This window comes from Varanus komodoensis, unplaced genomic scaffold, assembly GCF_004798865.1.
Source record: "Varanus komodoensis strain SLA01 unplaced genomic scaffold, ASM479886v1 scaffold14_1, whole genome shotgun sequence".
NCBI classification, from domain to species: Eukaryota; Metazoa; Chordata; class Lepidosauria; order Squamata; family Varanidae; genus Varanus; species Varanus komodoensis.
The window spans coordinates 21,083,568-21,098,981 of NW_025335438.1; the positions used below are offsets into that span (position 1 = coordinate 21,083,568).

At 46.1% G+C, this 15,414-nt stretch overlaps 1 protein-coding gene and 1 long non-coding RNA gene across 5 annotated transcripts in view; one reads left to right on the plus strand and one right to left on the minus strand.

Moving 5' to 3' along the window:
* The window catches only part of ASXL3 (ASXL transcriptional regulator 3), a 98,327-nt gene that overhangs the window by 40,023 nt on the left and 42,890 nt on the right, over positions 1–15,414 (minus strand). For all 3 annotated transcript variants that reach the window (XM_044423923.1, XM_044423921.1, XM_044423919.1), the window contains one exon: positions 13,588–13,709. In XM_044423923.1, coding sequence (XP_044279858.1) covers positions 13,588–13,709 — 122 coding nt within the window. The remainder of the gene's footprint in view (positions 1–13,587; positions 13,710–15,414) is intronic.
* Positions 1–15,414, plus strand: part of LOC123020345 — an 86,954-nt gene that overhangs the window by 31,267 nt on the left and 40,273 nt on the right. The window lies entirely within an intron of this gene.

The following is a 15,414-nucleotide window of genomic DNA, read 5'->3' on the forward strand; positions in this document are numbered from 1 at the left end:
TATATATGTACTCTCTTGGGATTTTTGGTTCAGCAATACAATTTAGGGCATTGAGGCATTTTGATGTTGCTATTGTTGAATGACTGGGAGGCAGCAACCCCTGCTGATCTACTGCAAATCATGCAGAAATCCGCTAGTAGATCCCAGTCTGCCTTCTGCTCATGGCTGCTATACATTGTCTGGCAGTGGCTTCCTGGGTAAAGCAGATGTTCTACCTCTGAACTACAGCCCCTCCCCTTTCTTCATCACTGCTTTTTCCCAAAATTCATATGTCATGTCAAAAAATATTGGACCAAATGGACAAAGCTGATCCTGTTATCTTCTCCCCAGAGCAGCATGGCCACCATTAGAACTTAAGTAGAGCAGGTGTGTAGAAATGCCAGCATGTACACACATGGCCCAGGGCTTATAACAGTAACTTTGTGGCACAGGAAGCACTCATGTACCAGTCATGGTTCCTATGCTATGGATGTAGGATTCCGGATCCTCAGAGCCTCTCCATACATTCTGTGACTGGAAGGTCAGCATGACAGAATTCTAGTCTGCAACACTGGTGGTGATGGGCAGGGCCATATTTTAAACATGGAGGACACTTAAGAAGTGCCAGGAGGAACTGTTCAGTATAGCCCTCCCTGGACTATGCTGGTTTACTTTGTGTAGGTATCTTGCTGTAAGCCAGGGGTCTCAAACTCATGGCCCACGGGCCAATTACTGGGATGGGTGGGGCACGGGGGAGGGGCCCTGCAGCCTTCAAAGCTCTGGCGGTGCCCGGGCCGGCCGTGGGATGAACGGCCCACCACCACCGCGGTGGTGGAATACTTGATGTGGCCCAGCCTCACCCAGACTCTACTTCCAGCAGCCCTCAGGTAAGGTGAGTTTGAGACCCCTGCTCTATGACAATATGTCTCTTCTCCCCAGCAGTGCAGAGATGGAACATTTCAGAATTCTCTGATCTCAGTCTTCTGTTTTCATTCTTTGTAGTGTACACTTTAGGTTGTTTAATGCATGGGCTGTCTTGACATAGGTCTATCAACAAGAGGCCTCAAAGTTGCCCAGTACTCTTAACACCATATTTAAAAAAATATGATGGCTCCTATTTGATACAACAGCATATTCTGTGAACATACTAACAAAAAGGAATATACCAGTATCTAAAGGTTTAAGCTTCATTTCCTCATTTAACAACAGAAAGAACGTTCAGATGTTCACAGTCACACATTTCTCTTATCTTAATAAAAATCACTTGCTGGTTGCTTTCCAGCAGCAGAGGGGGGATGCCTGCATAAGCGTGAATGTGAGGCTTAAGTAGTCCTGCCAACTTTCACATCAACAAGAACAAAAAAGGGACAGTATATCAACTTGTTCACATTTTCATTTTCTTTCTCTTCTTTCTCCCCCTCCTCCTTTTCCCCCTTTGTTTTAAAAGGACAGCAGTTCTCTCTTGGGGAAAAAAAGATTTTAGTATTAAGCTGTTAATGTGGTCAATTGAAAAATGTCCTATGGGGAAATATTATCTCTTCCTCCACAGTGCAAAAGCAAACAAGTTAACTGGGAAGCAGATTGCACCCTGCTGCTTTTAATAGCACCGCTGTTTGTTATTTCAACAGTAAAACAAGTTTAGAATCAAAACAGCATTTTTCTGAAACCAATGCTGTCAAGTAAGTGGTGCAGAACATTAGAGAACTGCCATCTATCTCTTTATAGTTAACATGTGTGCTGTAAACAGGTCAAATAGCAAATTTTCTAGTTAGGAGGAAAGGGTGCATGGGCTGGTTCTGAACCAGTCCAGAAATGCCAAACTGAGGTGCACCCAACCCTGTGCCTTTCTGAGCATATTCTCAATTAAGACATCACACCAAATTATGCTTTGCACCAAGTGTGAGTAGATTGAAAAGAAAGTCGTTTAAGACACACTGAAGTTTAGAATGGCCAGAGGGCTTCCACAGTCTATCTGCTGAGTCTTCAGTTCTGATTGTCCAGTGGTTTCTTCAGATTCAAACCAGATTCAAAATGTATTCCAACTCCAGTTCAACACAAACACATTATACTTGATCTTAGCCAAAGAGCCAAGAAACTGTGAGAGCCAAAGCCCTCCACCCCCATCCCTTTCCAGAGTCCTGGATCTTTGCAATGAAAGGCTCAGGGGTCTGTAACGTTTTTCTTTGGCATCTTCATAAAATTGTATTGTGAGGAAGGCTGCTATTATTTTACAAGTGGGACACAGATGTTGAAATACAGTGGCCAGGTGAACTCCCACTGATGTTAAGTAAATATGTATGCGGCACTCAGCTATGAACCTTACTGGGTGACCTCAGATCAATTACTCTCTCAGACTCACAGGGTTATGTTATCCTTGGCAATAAATCTTTCCATAGGATAGGCTCTGATTTTAAGCTAGTGTAGTGTTCTAAGAACTGGACAGTGAACATTACTAAGCTTGTTCACCTTCTCATGGGATGCAAGGAGAGCAGGGAAGGGCTAGACTGAACCCACTGGCCTTCCCTCACGTTCTGGTGAATTCATTTCAAGGATAGGCAACTCTTTTTGTCCTGTAAGCACATTTGGCAATTTGAGACACTGGTGCAGGTATCAGCATCAAGCAGTCTTTGGGGCAGGTTATTGTTACAAATGATGAATTACTTACTTCAAAGACTGAATATCAAACAGAGGGGAAATCTGAGCCCCAACACAATACACAGTGCCATCCTCTTTCCCCAAGACTATCTTTGAGCCACATGCATGGCACAATGGCAATCATGAAAATGATAGCAGCTGCTGGTGAGAACATTCGTTCATTTTAAATGGTGGTTACTAAGACAAGTGGGCAAGTACCCTGTTCCCTACCCCCACTGCAGCTGAATGCAAGAAAGCCTGTCACATTCAGCTGAAGGAAGGACAACAGGTGTATGGGCAAGAGCAGGCAGTCTTACTTCCCTCTCCTGGTATGATGTGTGTAGAAAACAACGATGAGAGTGGCTTTTCCTTCACCTGGTTTGTGCAGAAAACTCACAGGTAATGGAAAACCATCGTTTGAGGTTATCTAATTGCAGTGGCTTTGAATTGTGAAAGACAAGCTTCTTTTTTCCCATGGGTGCTAAATTAACCCAAACACTGCCAAGACAATGACTGGGTTCATATGACACAGAACCCATTATGAGTAATGGGCCACAGTTCCACAGAATACATCATGTGTCATAAGCCGTGTGAGCACAGGTTGCTTCCTGCAGGGTGGGTGATTTAGGAGTTTTATTTATTAATAAATGAATAAAGAGGTGGGGAGGGAGAGAGAATTCTTATTCACTGCTGTTGTTTGTTTGGCTTTTGCTCCAAAAAATACAGTTAAGGTTGGAAGAATTTTCAGCCCCAGAAAATTGTACAACTGTGTTCTTTGTTTTATCCTTCATTGCTGTTGTTTGGCTTTCATAGGGGTGCAAGTGCACACTTCTAGCTGTCAGATATGTGTAGCCCTGATTTGTTAATGGCCTTGTAAGTTTCAGTTGTCAATGGAAGTAGTGTAGGTAACAGACTGATAAAGAAAACTGCATACAGGCTAATTTGCATAGAGTTATCAGCTGTCCATTGCCTTGCTGACAGTTGAAAAGTAAAGCGGGAAAGCAACAAAAGGAGGCAGACCAAAAGGGGGGAATGACAATATTATCACTTAGCAATGTAGTCCTCTTGCTTTTAACTGGTGAACTGACTATACCTACCATTTCAACACTTCCCTGAGTTTCCAGCTACTGCACAAATGTGCAATATTAACTCTCCCACCCCAGCTTTCAGAGCACTTACTGTTAAGGTTACTGTCAATTCTTGTCAGTTCTTTTTTAAAAAAAGCTGCTGAAAAATCACTTCAGAACTAACTGAATGGCGTCCTATGAGGGAAGGTAAAGTAGTGATGCCCCATTTGCTACACCCCATTCTGCCAATTCTAGACTACTGTTAAAAATGCCAACCCCACACCCCAAAACAAAATGAAACAAAACAAAAGCAGAAACAAAAACAAAAAAACCCTGTCAGGCATGTTTTCATACTTGCTTTGGGGGTGGACACTGGAAAATACATGCACATTTAATAGCTGGGAGATAGAGTGGAAAATTTGTGCCAATTTCAGTGAATGGAGGGAAAGTTTGTGAACCTGCAGGAATGGAGTAAATGCTGCAGGTGTGCATATTTCCCTTCTGTTTATTTCCCAGCCATTCAATTTGCTATTAAACTTGCCTACATTTTTCCTCCTTATACTTGCCAGTCATCAAAGGTACATTTAAGGTACATTGTTAGAGCTATCAGGGAACCACAGTAACCACAGAGATGCTCTGAAAAAGAGCGGGAGTTAGTAATCTCCCCTATGAAAAATGCCAAACAAAACTTTAACATGGCGCCAAATGAGGGACAATTACTCCAAAATGCCAGCTGGGCATCAGTGGAATGGCTGCCACCTGTGGTGACAAGAGCAAGACCATGAAGAATGGCTGGGGGTTTCCTACACTTGCCAAGTGGCTCACTGGCCAGTCCCCTGAAGCCACTAAGGATCTGTTCCTTGGGTTTGCATAATGCGTTAACTGTGGTTGAAGAACCCCTAGAAAAAGCTGTGGGTTGTCAGGGTGGCTTCTTAGCATAAAAGACGTCACTCTTCAGGGAAGTGGTCTGAGATCACATGATAGGACAACTCTTTGTGGGTAACAAACCACAGTGGGTTGCTGTGTCATGAAAACTCAGACTCGTCCCCACAGGATGGCTTGCTCATGGGCAACAAGCCACCCTGACAACCCATAGTTTGCTCCTGTGGTTGTTTTACTCACAATGGGTCATTGTGGTAGCCAACCCAGGTGACTGGGTGCTGGGAAGTGGCTAGTGAGTTAGCTGGCAAGAACAGCAAAACCCCCTTTCCTTACTTGCCAAGTTCACTCAGACCAATGTCAGCCACCACAGCAATGTCAGAGTGGCATGGTGAGGCAACTAGCACTGGTTTGCTGCCCCCTGCTGTGCTTGAAGTACCCTTTCTCCCCCTTCCATTTTTTTCCCCAAATCTTGCCTTTCCCGATCACCAGGTTAGTGACAGTCCCTTCAAAGTACCCAAGCATATGAATATGTGAGGAAACTGATGGGGGGCTGAAAGTTGGCCCCATCACTCTGTCAAACCAGTGCTGGCATCAAACCAGCCACAGATGTCTGTTATTTAAAACATGTCACAGTTTGTACACATGCACACACACATATGCACACACGCACACAGGGAAAATCTGCACAAACTTTGGGCTGGCAGTCTGAAATTTGTGTAAAATATGGAAAACATGCAGGACACTGCAGAAAGTCATATGCAGCCAAAAAAGTGGGAGGAGTTGGCTGCAAAAGGGGTGAGGTACTGGCTCCCTTCTTCTGTAGCACAGATCACTCACAGTGTTACTTCCCTTTGACACTTGTCAGGAAAGGCAAAGTGAAAAATAAATCTCTTTGCAGCCTCCCTGGATCCCTAGGGTGAGCACCTACTGCAATTTGAAATTCACTTTCTCTAGAGTAAAAACACTCAATAGCTATGGCTTCAGAGCAACTGTGTTTTGGCGCTCAGCCAGACAGAAATCCATCCTCACCTTTGCCTCATCCTTTTCTGTCCAGCTGCACCTTAAAGGAAGGGCCATGGCTCAGTGATAGGTCTCAAACTCAATCCCTCATCTCCAGGTGGAGTTGGGAACAATTCCTGTCAGAAAGTCCCTGCCAGTTAGTGTACACCATGCTGAGCCAGATGGACCAGTGGTCTGCTTTGCTTGAACAGAGGTGAGAAAAATGCAGTCCTCCAGATGTTGTTGGATTGCAGCTTTCATCAGTCTTAGCCAGCACATCAACTGTGAGGGGTGATAGGCCTTGCACTCTACTAACTTCTGGAGGGTCACCAGTTGTTCGTCCCCATGTAATAAGCCAGTTTCCTGTCTTTCTCTGAAAGAGAGGGCAGGACAGAGGCTTCCTTGAGTTGCCTCCTGAGCCCCAGCCATCCCCTTTGAAGCCCTTGAGCAGCACCTACATGGCCTGAGGCTATGGCTACTCCATGTGTCAGGACTGCTGCTTTTCCCCAGTCTGCTAGGTTTAGGACACTCAGCATCACCTTCCTTGTCTCTGTTACTCCCTTCTAGCTGCTACTGATAATACTACTGACATCATCATTTGTTGCGGTACTGCCATTGTTGGGGTAAAGCTGGAAAGGATGTTATTGTCAAGTGGGAGCCGCTATGGGTACTATTCGTCTTTCCTCTTTTCCACTGTTCTTTCTCTTCCTCCCTATCCAGTCCTGGCCCTGTCTCTTTTACCAAAGACAACACAGAACCGGCTGCTTTCTGCCAGTTCTGCATTGCTTCTGTCCTGTTCTTATTTACTTCTGGACAGGTTAACTGAAAAACATTATTTATGTGTTTCCTACCCCTTTTTCTAAAGAGATGAGGGTGATTACTTGAAGGGCTACCCAATATTATCCTCACAATGTGCTAATGGAGGAAATTAGGCTGAGGTACAGTGGCCAGGCCAAAGCCATGCAGTAAGCTTCATGGACAGCATTTTGTAGACAACTAATTATCTGTGAAGACAACTAGTATATAGAGCTCTACCACTCTCTGTCACCTATCTCCAAGGAAGATTTGTCACCTAATTCTGTTGATACCTTTGAATGTTAACTGTGTTTGATAATGGGTTGGATAAAAGTGAGCAGGCTGAGATGCAACCCAGACAATATTAAGTTGCTGTTAGCAGAAAGTCTGACTCAGGGATTGGGATTTAACATGATCAGAAAGGGGTTATGGCCCTCCTGAAATATCAAATTCATAGCCTAAATGTACTCCCTTAATCCTACCAAACTGTCTCTGGATTTTAATAAAATGGCAGTGGCAAAGGGTGCATATACTTAACTACATTTAGCGCAGCATCTGATTCAGTCTGTGCTGAAACAATTGTCTGTGTCTTGGTTACAGTACTGCAACATGTCCTAACCTCAAATAGCATTTTGAAGCTTCAGTTAATGCAAAATGAGACAGTTGGCTCTGATCAGTGCACAGTATTTCTTTGTTTGTTTCCTTTCTATACCACCCAATAGCTGATCATATAACTTCTGCATTGAAAAATCTGCACTGTGGGTCAACTGTTTTTCTAGGCTCGCTTTGTTGGACATGTGTGGAAGGGCTTTCTTCTGCATCGCACCCACACTGTGGAGTGCTCTCCATTTTGGCTCTGGCCTCTTGGCAGAGCAACAGAGCAGCAGAGGCACAGTCTGGGAGCGAGTGCTGAGTGGCCAGGGGACTGGCGAAGGCAAGGTAGGAGTGGGGCAGCGGAGCAGAGGGCCAGGAGCAGCGGAGAGGAAGGGGGCGGGGCCAGAGAGGCTAGAGCAGCCAGGAGGGAGCAGAGGGGTGGGGCGTCGTCCCTTGTCTGCATCCCTTGGCTGCGGCCTGGGCTGTCCAGAGACTCCCTTCCCTGAGACACAGAGGTTTGACTGTTTGTTTTTGTTTGTGCTGTGCTGTGCTTTGCTTTGCTTTTCTTCCAATTTAAGTTTATTTTATCCTTGTGTGCGTGTGGGTTTTTGTCTGGGAGAACTGGGCGAGTGAGAGAAACTGCAGGAGAAACAAGGCAGGGGACCAAGGTAAGGTCTCGGAAGGGATACCGATGGCAGACCAGGAGATGGCCTTGGCGGGAGTCATGGGTGTTGCTGTCCGCTGCGAGAGCTGCAACATGTTCGCCCTTCTCCCCCAGGAGAGGCAGGGATACACTTGCCCTCGGTGCAAGATGGTGACCCTGCTAGAAGAGGAGGTGAGCTGCCTGAGGGCCGACAGAGCTCTCCAGGCCCCCCCAGAGCAGCCCCCCTCTGGACAGAGGGTTGAGGGAGAGACCACGGAAGGAGCAGCTGCAGAGACAAGGAGGCACGGCCGCCTCCTTCCTGGCACCAATCTGGAGCTGGGAAACAGGTTCTCTCCACTTGGGGAGGCTGGGGCTGATGATGCCTCAGGGGATGAGCAGGACCCCCAGCCTGGGACGTCAGGCGGCAAGGGGGCTGCTGCGGGAGAGGTGAGGGCCAGGGCACGGCTGCCCACCAGCACCGGGAAGGTACAGCGGTGGGTGATTGTTGTTGGGGACTCCCTGCTGAGGGGCACTGAGCCGGCAGTGTGCCGCCCCAACCTGGAGACAAGGGAGGTTTGCTGCCTGCCGGGCACACGCATCCGGCATGTGAAGGACAGAGTGGAGTATCTTGTTTGCGCCGGGGGTCACCAGCCGCTCCTGGTGATCCATGTGGGCACAAACGATGTGGCCAGGCAGGGTGTGGTTGGGACCACCAGGGACTTTGAGGCCTTGGGGAAGAAACTCAGGGAGCTGAAGGCCCAAGTGGCCTTCTCGTCAATCTTACCTGTCCGGGGATTTGGGCCAGGAAGGGACAGGAGGGCCTCTGAGGTGAACGACTGGCTTAGGGTGTGGTGCCAGAAGGAACGCTTCGGGTTCCTCGACTACGGCACTCGTTTTCTTGCCAATGGACTTCTGGCAAGGGACGGGTTACACCTCACGAGGATGGGGAAAATGTCCTTTGGAGATGCTCTAGCGAGCTTTGGAAGACTTTAAACTAAGCCGGGGGGTGGGTTCAGGCCCCCCAGTAACGTGTCTGCACTGGACAAGTGTGGGGGGAGGATCAGGGCTCTGGGAGCAGGGTTTTAGAGATACTGCAGGGACTGACAGGACTCCTACAGAGAGGGGCCAGGTATCAGGGAGGATGTGAGGAAGGAGGAGGCTGGAAACTCCAAGGAAAGGAAGCGGTGGGAAGGAGTTGAGGTGCATGTACATCAATGCTAGGAGCATGGGTAATAAGCAGGAAGAGCTAGAAGCTCTCCTGGGAATCTGGTGGGAATCACAGAAACTTGGTGGGATGAAAGGCAAGTCTGGAATGTGAACATAGAAGGGTATCACCTTTTTAGAAAGGACAGGAAGGGAAAGAGAGGTGGGGGCGTGGCTTTATACGTCAGGGAAGGGATAGGATGCAGTGAGATAGAATGCAGCACAGATGGGGATTCGGTAGAGGCAGTCTGGGTGAAACTTAGGGGTTTTGACAGGGAAGAGACCTGACAGTGGGGGTATGTTATTGCCCTCCAGGTCAACTTGAGACCCTGGATGATGTCCTGACAGACCAGATTCCAAGGATATCTCAGGAGAGAGACACAGTAATTATGGGAGATTTCAGTCTCCCGGATATTACTTGGGAGACTCACTCGGCAGTGACAGCCAGGTCACGTCGCTTCCTAGAAGCTATAGAGGGAGGGTTTTTCACACATAGGGTCTGAGAGGCGACGAGGGGGGGAAACATCCTTGACTTGATGTTGACCAATAGGGAGGAGCTGATAGGTGAAGTACAAATTAGGGGAGCTCTGGATGCGAGTGATCACTCCATCCTTTGCTTTGAGATCAGGGGACTGGGGACGTGCAGCAGGTCAAGCACTAGAAGCTGGGACTTCAAGAGGGCCAACTTTGGCCAACTGAAGGCCAGACTGGGGAAAGTCTCCTGGGATAGGTAACTGGAAGGTACGCGAGTTGAGGAGGGGTGAATAGCACTAAAAAGGGAGGTTTTGGAGGTGCAAGCCTTGACAATACCTCTAGTCAGTAAGGTGGGGAGGCGGAGGAGAGTGCCACCATGGATGCAAAAGGAGGTGGTTAGAGGGATTAGACGAAAGAGGAACCTCCGCAGGAAATGGGTACTGGGGGAAATAGACAAAAGGGTATACCGGGAGGAGGAGGCCCATTGCAGAAGGATTCTTCGCAAGGCTAAGGCTGATTACGAGCTGAGACTTGCCAAGAATATCAAGAGCAACAAAAAGGGCTTCTTTCAGCATGTAAATAGGAAGAGGAAGGGGAGACAAGTGGTGGGACCACTAAATAAGGAGGAAGGAGATCCAGTGACTGATATGAGGGAACAGGCATAGATGCTAAATGACTATTTTGCCTCTGTGTTCTCCCCAAAGCAGGACAGGGGATATCCTCATAGAAGATTAGATGAGGCTGGGGACTTAGGGGCACAGATTAGGGTCACCCCCCCCTTGAAGTAGAGGGGCTCCTCAGGGCATTGGACATTACAAAGGCGCCAGGCCCTGACGGGTTACACCCGAGAGTACTTAGAGAGTTGGCAGGGGTTCTCTCATGCCTGCTGGCCTCCATTTTTGAGACCTCATGGAGAACGGGTGAAGTTCCAGAGGACTGGAGGGTGGCATCAGTGGTCCCAATTTTCAAAAAGGGTAGTAGAAAGGACACGGGGAATTATAGACAGGTTAGCCTTACGTCCATTGTAGGAAAAACAATGGAAAGGCTCATAATAGAGATCTAGTGATGCTAGATAGGGAAGGGAGGCTGACAACCACTCAACACGGCTTCCGCAAAAACAGGTCCTGCCAGACAAACCTTGTGGAATTCTATGACAAGGTTTCAAGATGGCTAGATGGAGGGGATGCAGTGGATGTGGTATACCTGGATTTCAGCAAGGCCTTTGACAAAGTGCCCCATGATATCCTGGTGGAGAAAGTGAGGAGTTTTGGGATACACCAAAGCACTGTCCGGTGGATTAGGGCATGGTTGACTGACCGAAAGCCGAAGGTAACCATTAGCGGGGAATCATCGGGATGGTGGCCAGTAACAAGCGGGGTCCCCCAGGGCTCTGTCCTGGGGCCGATCCTGTTTAATCTTTCATTAACGACATGAAAGAAAGGGTGAACAGTCTGCTGATCAAATTCACAGACAACACTAAAACTGGAGCAGTGGCCACAACTGAGGAGCAGGTACTCCAGATCCCAAAGGATCTGGACAGACTATGGAAGTGGGCAGGAGACAACAGGATGGTGTTCAATGTGGATAAGTGCAAGGTCTTGCACTTGGGGCATAGGAATAGGTGTCATAAGTACTGATTAGGTGACAGGTGGCTGGCGAGCAGCACTAGTGAAAGGGACCTTGGGGTGCTGGTTGACTGCAGGCTAAACATGAGTCAGCAGTGTGATGCGGTGGTCAAGAGGGCGAACGCCACCCTTGGTTGCATAGCCAGAAGTGTGGCTTCCAGGTCAAGAGAGGTATTACTACCACACTACACGACTCTGGTGCGCCCGCAACTGGAGTATTGTGTTCAGTATTGGGCCCCTCATTACAGAAAGGATATAGGCAGGTTGGAGTCAGTGCAGCGTAGGGCCACAAGGTTGGTGGCCGGTTTGCAGGGGATGCCGTATGAGGTGAGACTGAACTGGGAACTGGGTCTCTTCAGCCTGGAGAAGAGGAGACTCAGAGGGGATCTGTTGGCGACATACAGGTATGTGAGGGGATGTCACATGGAGATTGGTAGAGACCTGTTCTCCCCTGCAGAGGAAGGCAGGACACGCTCCAACGGAGCAAAGCTCAGGGAGCCAAGGTTCCATTTGGATGCCAGGAAGCACTTCCTGACAGTCAGGACCCCGAGGGTGTGGAATGGGCTTCCACGAGAGGTTGTTGAGGCCCCATCGGTGCGGGTGTTCAAGGATAGGCTGGACGTCCACATGGTGGGCATGTCATGAGTGGAGCCGGCTGGTGCCGGAGGTCAGACTAGATGGCCCAGGAGACCCCTTCTGAATCGTTATGTTTCTATGTTGGCCCCACTCCCTTGGTTTTTAAGAAAATAATTCAGACTCTCTCTTTACTTGGACCTTTTAAAAAGTGGATACTGTTTGAATGTATTTTTATATGATTATGGATTACTTTTTTAAATTAAATTATTGTATACCATGTGACGTGTGAAAATTATATAAATACTACACATAAAAAGTGTAAATAGGAGTTAGTAAAGAGGGAACTTCAAGTAAAAACTGAACAAATCTGTCTCTTGTGACCTTCTTCACTCTATACTGTTTTTAAAAAGCAAACAGAAATCCTGGTGAAAATACCTGCAACTGTTTGCCTTTGTTTAATGTACCAAATGGAAAAAAGACACTGAATTTTTTCAAAGGTACTATATTGCAGGAATCACTGTGTTAAAGACAAAATAAAAATACAGCCAAGCCCACATTGCTTCTGGCACTCTACAATGTAAGCAGTTTATTCCCAGAGCATGTTAAAGGTTCAGCTCCTGTTATTGCAGAACAGATCCAGTAAGTTAATATCAGGTGGTGAGTGTCACATACGATTGCTTAACATCTCTGTGTATTCAGAGGCACTGTAGGCTATTTGTAGTGGAATGGAAACACATTATAAGTCCATAAAAGCAATAGAAAGTCTGAAGAGTGGATATACAGTAGGAGAACTAACTCCCAACAGCAATTTCCTGAACAAAAATTGCTGCTTAAAGTTCATTCACCTATCAGATAGGATTTACAGTTTTGTATTAAATCAAATCCAGTTGCCTGCATCCGGTAGTAATGAATACCTGGAGCATAAGAAGAAAAGAGTGTGGGGAGGGGAAGCCACTTCAGGTTGAACCACATCAACCTAAGTGTTCGCTACGGTGTGTAGGGGTTGGTGGGAAGAAGATTCTGCTGAGAGTTATTATATCCATCTTTTCAGATAACCATAATCATTTTGAAATGAGACAGTTTTTCCCTTAATTGCCTCACTATATATAGCCAATATATATCATATTTGCATACAATTATTTGTAGCTCCCTCCTGAACATTTATGTTAACAAAGTATCTGTTAATTGCATTCATGGATTTTCCCCTCACTTGATTTTGCTCATTTTGTCTTACTGCTATCAAGCCTCTTATTTCTTAACAAAACACTTGTGCTGCCTGGCATCGTCACATCCGTAAGGCTCCTCTGTAACAATTCCTCTCCTAACACCATGATACTCAAAGTGATAGGCAGGCTCAGAGTATTATTAGAAGCAGCACAAGCACGTCTCTGAGCCCTTTTCCTTGAGTATCCTGGGCTGCCTGGATCCCTGCTTACCTATGCACTGCTCTCTACCTGGATTGCCTGAAGGAGAACCACTATATGTCAATTATTTTCATAATAAACCATATATCTGCCCCTTCATCGTTATAATATACAGGCTAAATGAGATCTCTTGTGCACAGTGAAATAGCTTGTGTTGCAGTAGCTTCACATTTGGCTCATCAAAGCAAGACAGAGATAAGTAAGCAAGTGGTGTTACTCCACCAAAACTCCAGAACAGTTTCAGAAATGCTGCAAGTCCCAAACACGGTAAAGAGGCTGCCATTTTTATCGATTCCTTCATGAATGTGAGATGGCATCACAGCATCACTTGCAGACATGTCAGGGTCATATAAGGATGCTGCTTTGTACATTCCTTGCCACAACAGACACCTACAGGCATTCAAGGAGAGGGCCAGCATGCCACTTATGGTCTTCCTGGATCTGAAACTTCCACTTTTTTTTTTTTTTTTCAGCATAGCATCAGTTTGAAAAATTCCTGCCCTGGTCAGCACTTGTGGTTCTGACCAAGGATCCTACTGGGGTGGAATTTGCCTTTTACCTGAAAGATGCAAAATTACTTAACTGCTTCAATAAGAGCAAAAGACACCAGGACAGGCAGACTGGCAGAAAGTTTAACTCTGGCTAATGTTCTCCTTGAGAAGAAGGAAATCCATAATCAAGTGTCAGCTTACCTGTTTAAGTGCCTTTTTGGTGTGCTGCTGAAAGGAAGACACTAGCTTGCTTTGCACTGGTGCACTAGAGAGACTTGAGTCCCGAATGGAAGACACTTCTTCAGGTGCTTGCTTTGGGCAAACTAAAAATATAGAAATGAAATATAGCACTGAGAACAGAGGAAGGTATAATTTACTTTCAGATCTTAACTATCAAAGAGCTGGCCCCATAAAGAAGGTCTTAGGGCTAATCTGACATGAAAGAAAGCAGCTGCATTGCAGAGAACATGGGAGCACATGAGTAAAGTGAGAGGCAACCATGAACACCCACTCAAACTATCATAGACACACTTAGGACTGTTCTTTGGCTTTTCCTAGGAAGATGCAGGCCTCTGTCTACAAAAAGCATCTGCCTGCCATTGGCAATGAAATCACACAAAGCTCAGTTTTGTCGAGACATAAATTTTCAATTGTATGCTGCCAACACATGCTAGATTCAGTGAATGCCTTGATACATACAAATTAACATCTGTGAAATGTCTTTTGCTATAATTTGAAAATGTGCTATTTGCCTGCAATAAAACTCCAAACTAAACTGAAGGCAATAAGGAGAAAAATGACCCATCCAGGAAGCAAAATATGAGGCTGCCCATCATCTTGTGGAAACATTGCAGAACATAATAGAATAATAGAATTTAACAGCCTTAAGAGATCCCTTGACCTAGCAGGTAAGTAGTAAAGCTCAGCCAGGGAGAAAAATAGACAACAACATGAGAATAAAATTCTGGCCAATGTTCTAGTCCCTAAATCAAATGGTAAATGCATTGTAAAGTTAATTTTTTCTCATTCTTGTGGGAAAGCAATGAAAAAGAGAGACCTGTCTCTGTGCAACTAGCATTTCCATGGTAGTTAGCAGTTATACAGCATTTTCAGAATACCCCACATATAATACCTTATGCACATATGAAGCTGTTTAATTCTGAGTCAACCCATCACTGAGTCAGCCCAGAACTTTCCCATCTATTTCTAGTAGCAGCTCTCAGACAGAAGTCTTGCTATTTGGGCAAATCTCCAGCTATCTGTTCTCCCTTTCAACAGAAGATGACAGGGATTAAATTGGTGGCCCTCTTTCTGCATGCAAAACACCACTGAGCAATTAGCTCTTTCTTAAAACTGCCTTGGGCATATGATGGAAATGTGGTATAAAATATATACCAAATCAATAAAGATTATCTCAGGTATATGGGAGAAATCTCTTTCTTTCACTGCTCCTAACAGTAATAGAACATGTGTGGGATAACCATGCTGATCCTTAAAAAGAAAAAAGAAAAAAAGCTCTGGGAATTATGAGAGGATCTTCTCTATATAGCAGTCTTCCCTGATCTGGTGCTCTCCAGATGCTCTACAACTCACAGAAACATCCAGTCAGCTGTGCCACCTGGGGAATTCAGGGAGCTGTGATGTAACCCAACTGGGGGGTACCAAGGTGGGGATGGTGGCTTTGTTTGTTTGTTTGATTGATTGATTGATTTCTACCCAAGAAGTGCCATTGAATGCCATTTGGGGTAGAAAGATAGGATACAAAGAAAACAAAGAAGATAAGATGCAAATAAAACTCAAGGTGGCTATATGCATGGGGGGGAGGAGGAGGGGGGGAGGGGGAAGAGGAGGAGGGGTTAATAGAACCCTATTCTCACCTCCAGCCATACTTTCCCAGTGTGTTTACATTCAAGTCAAGATTTTAATTAGGGCTGCCACTCTTTTCCCCAGTTGTGATTTTCAAAGTGTCATTTTGCATGTGTTCAGGGGCAGCAAAAAATAATGTGGATTTGCCACCCACAGTCCTGG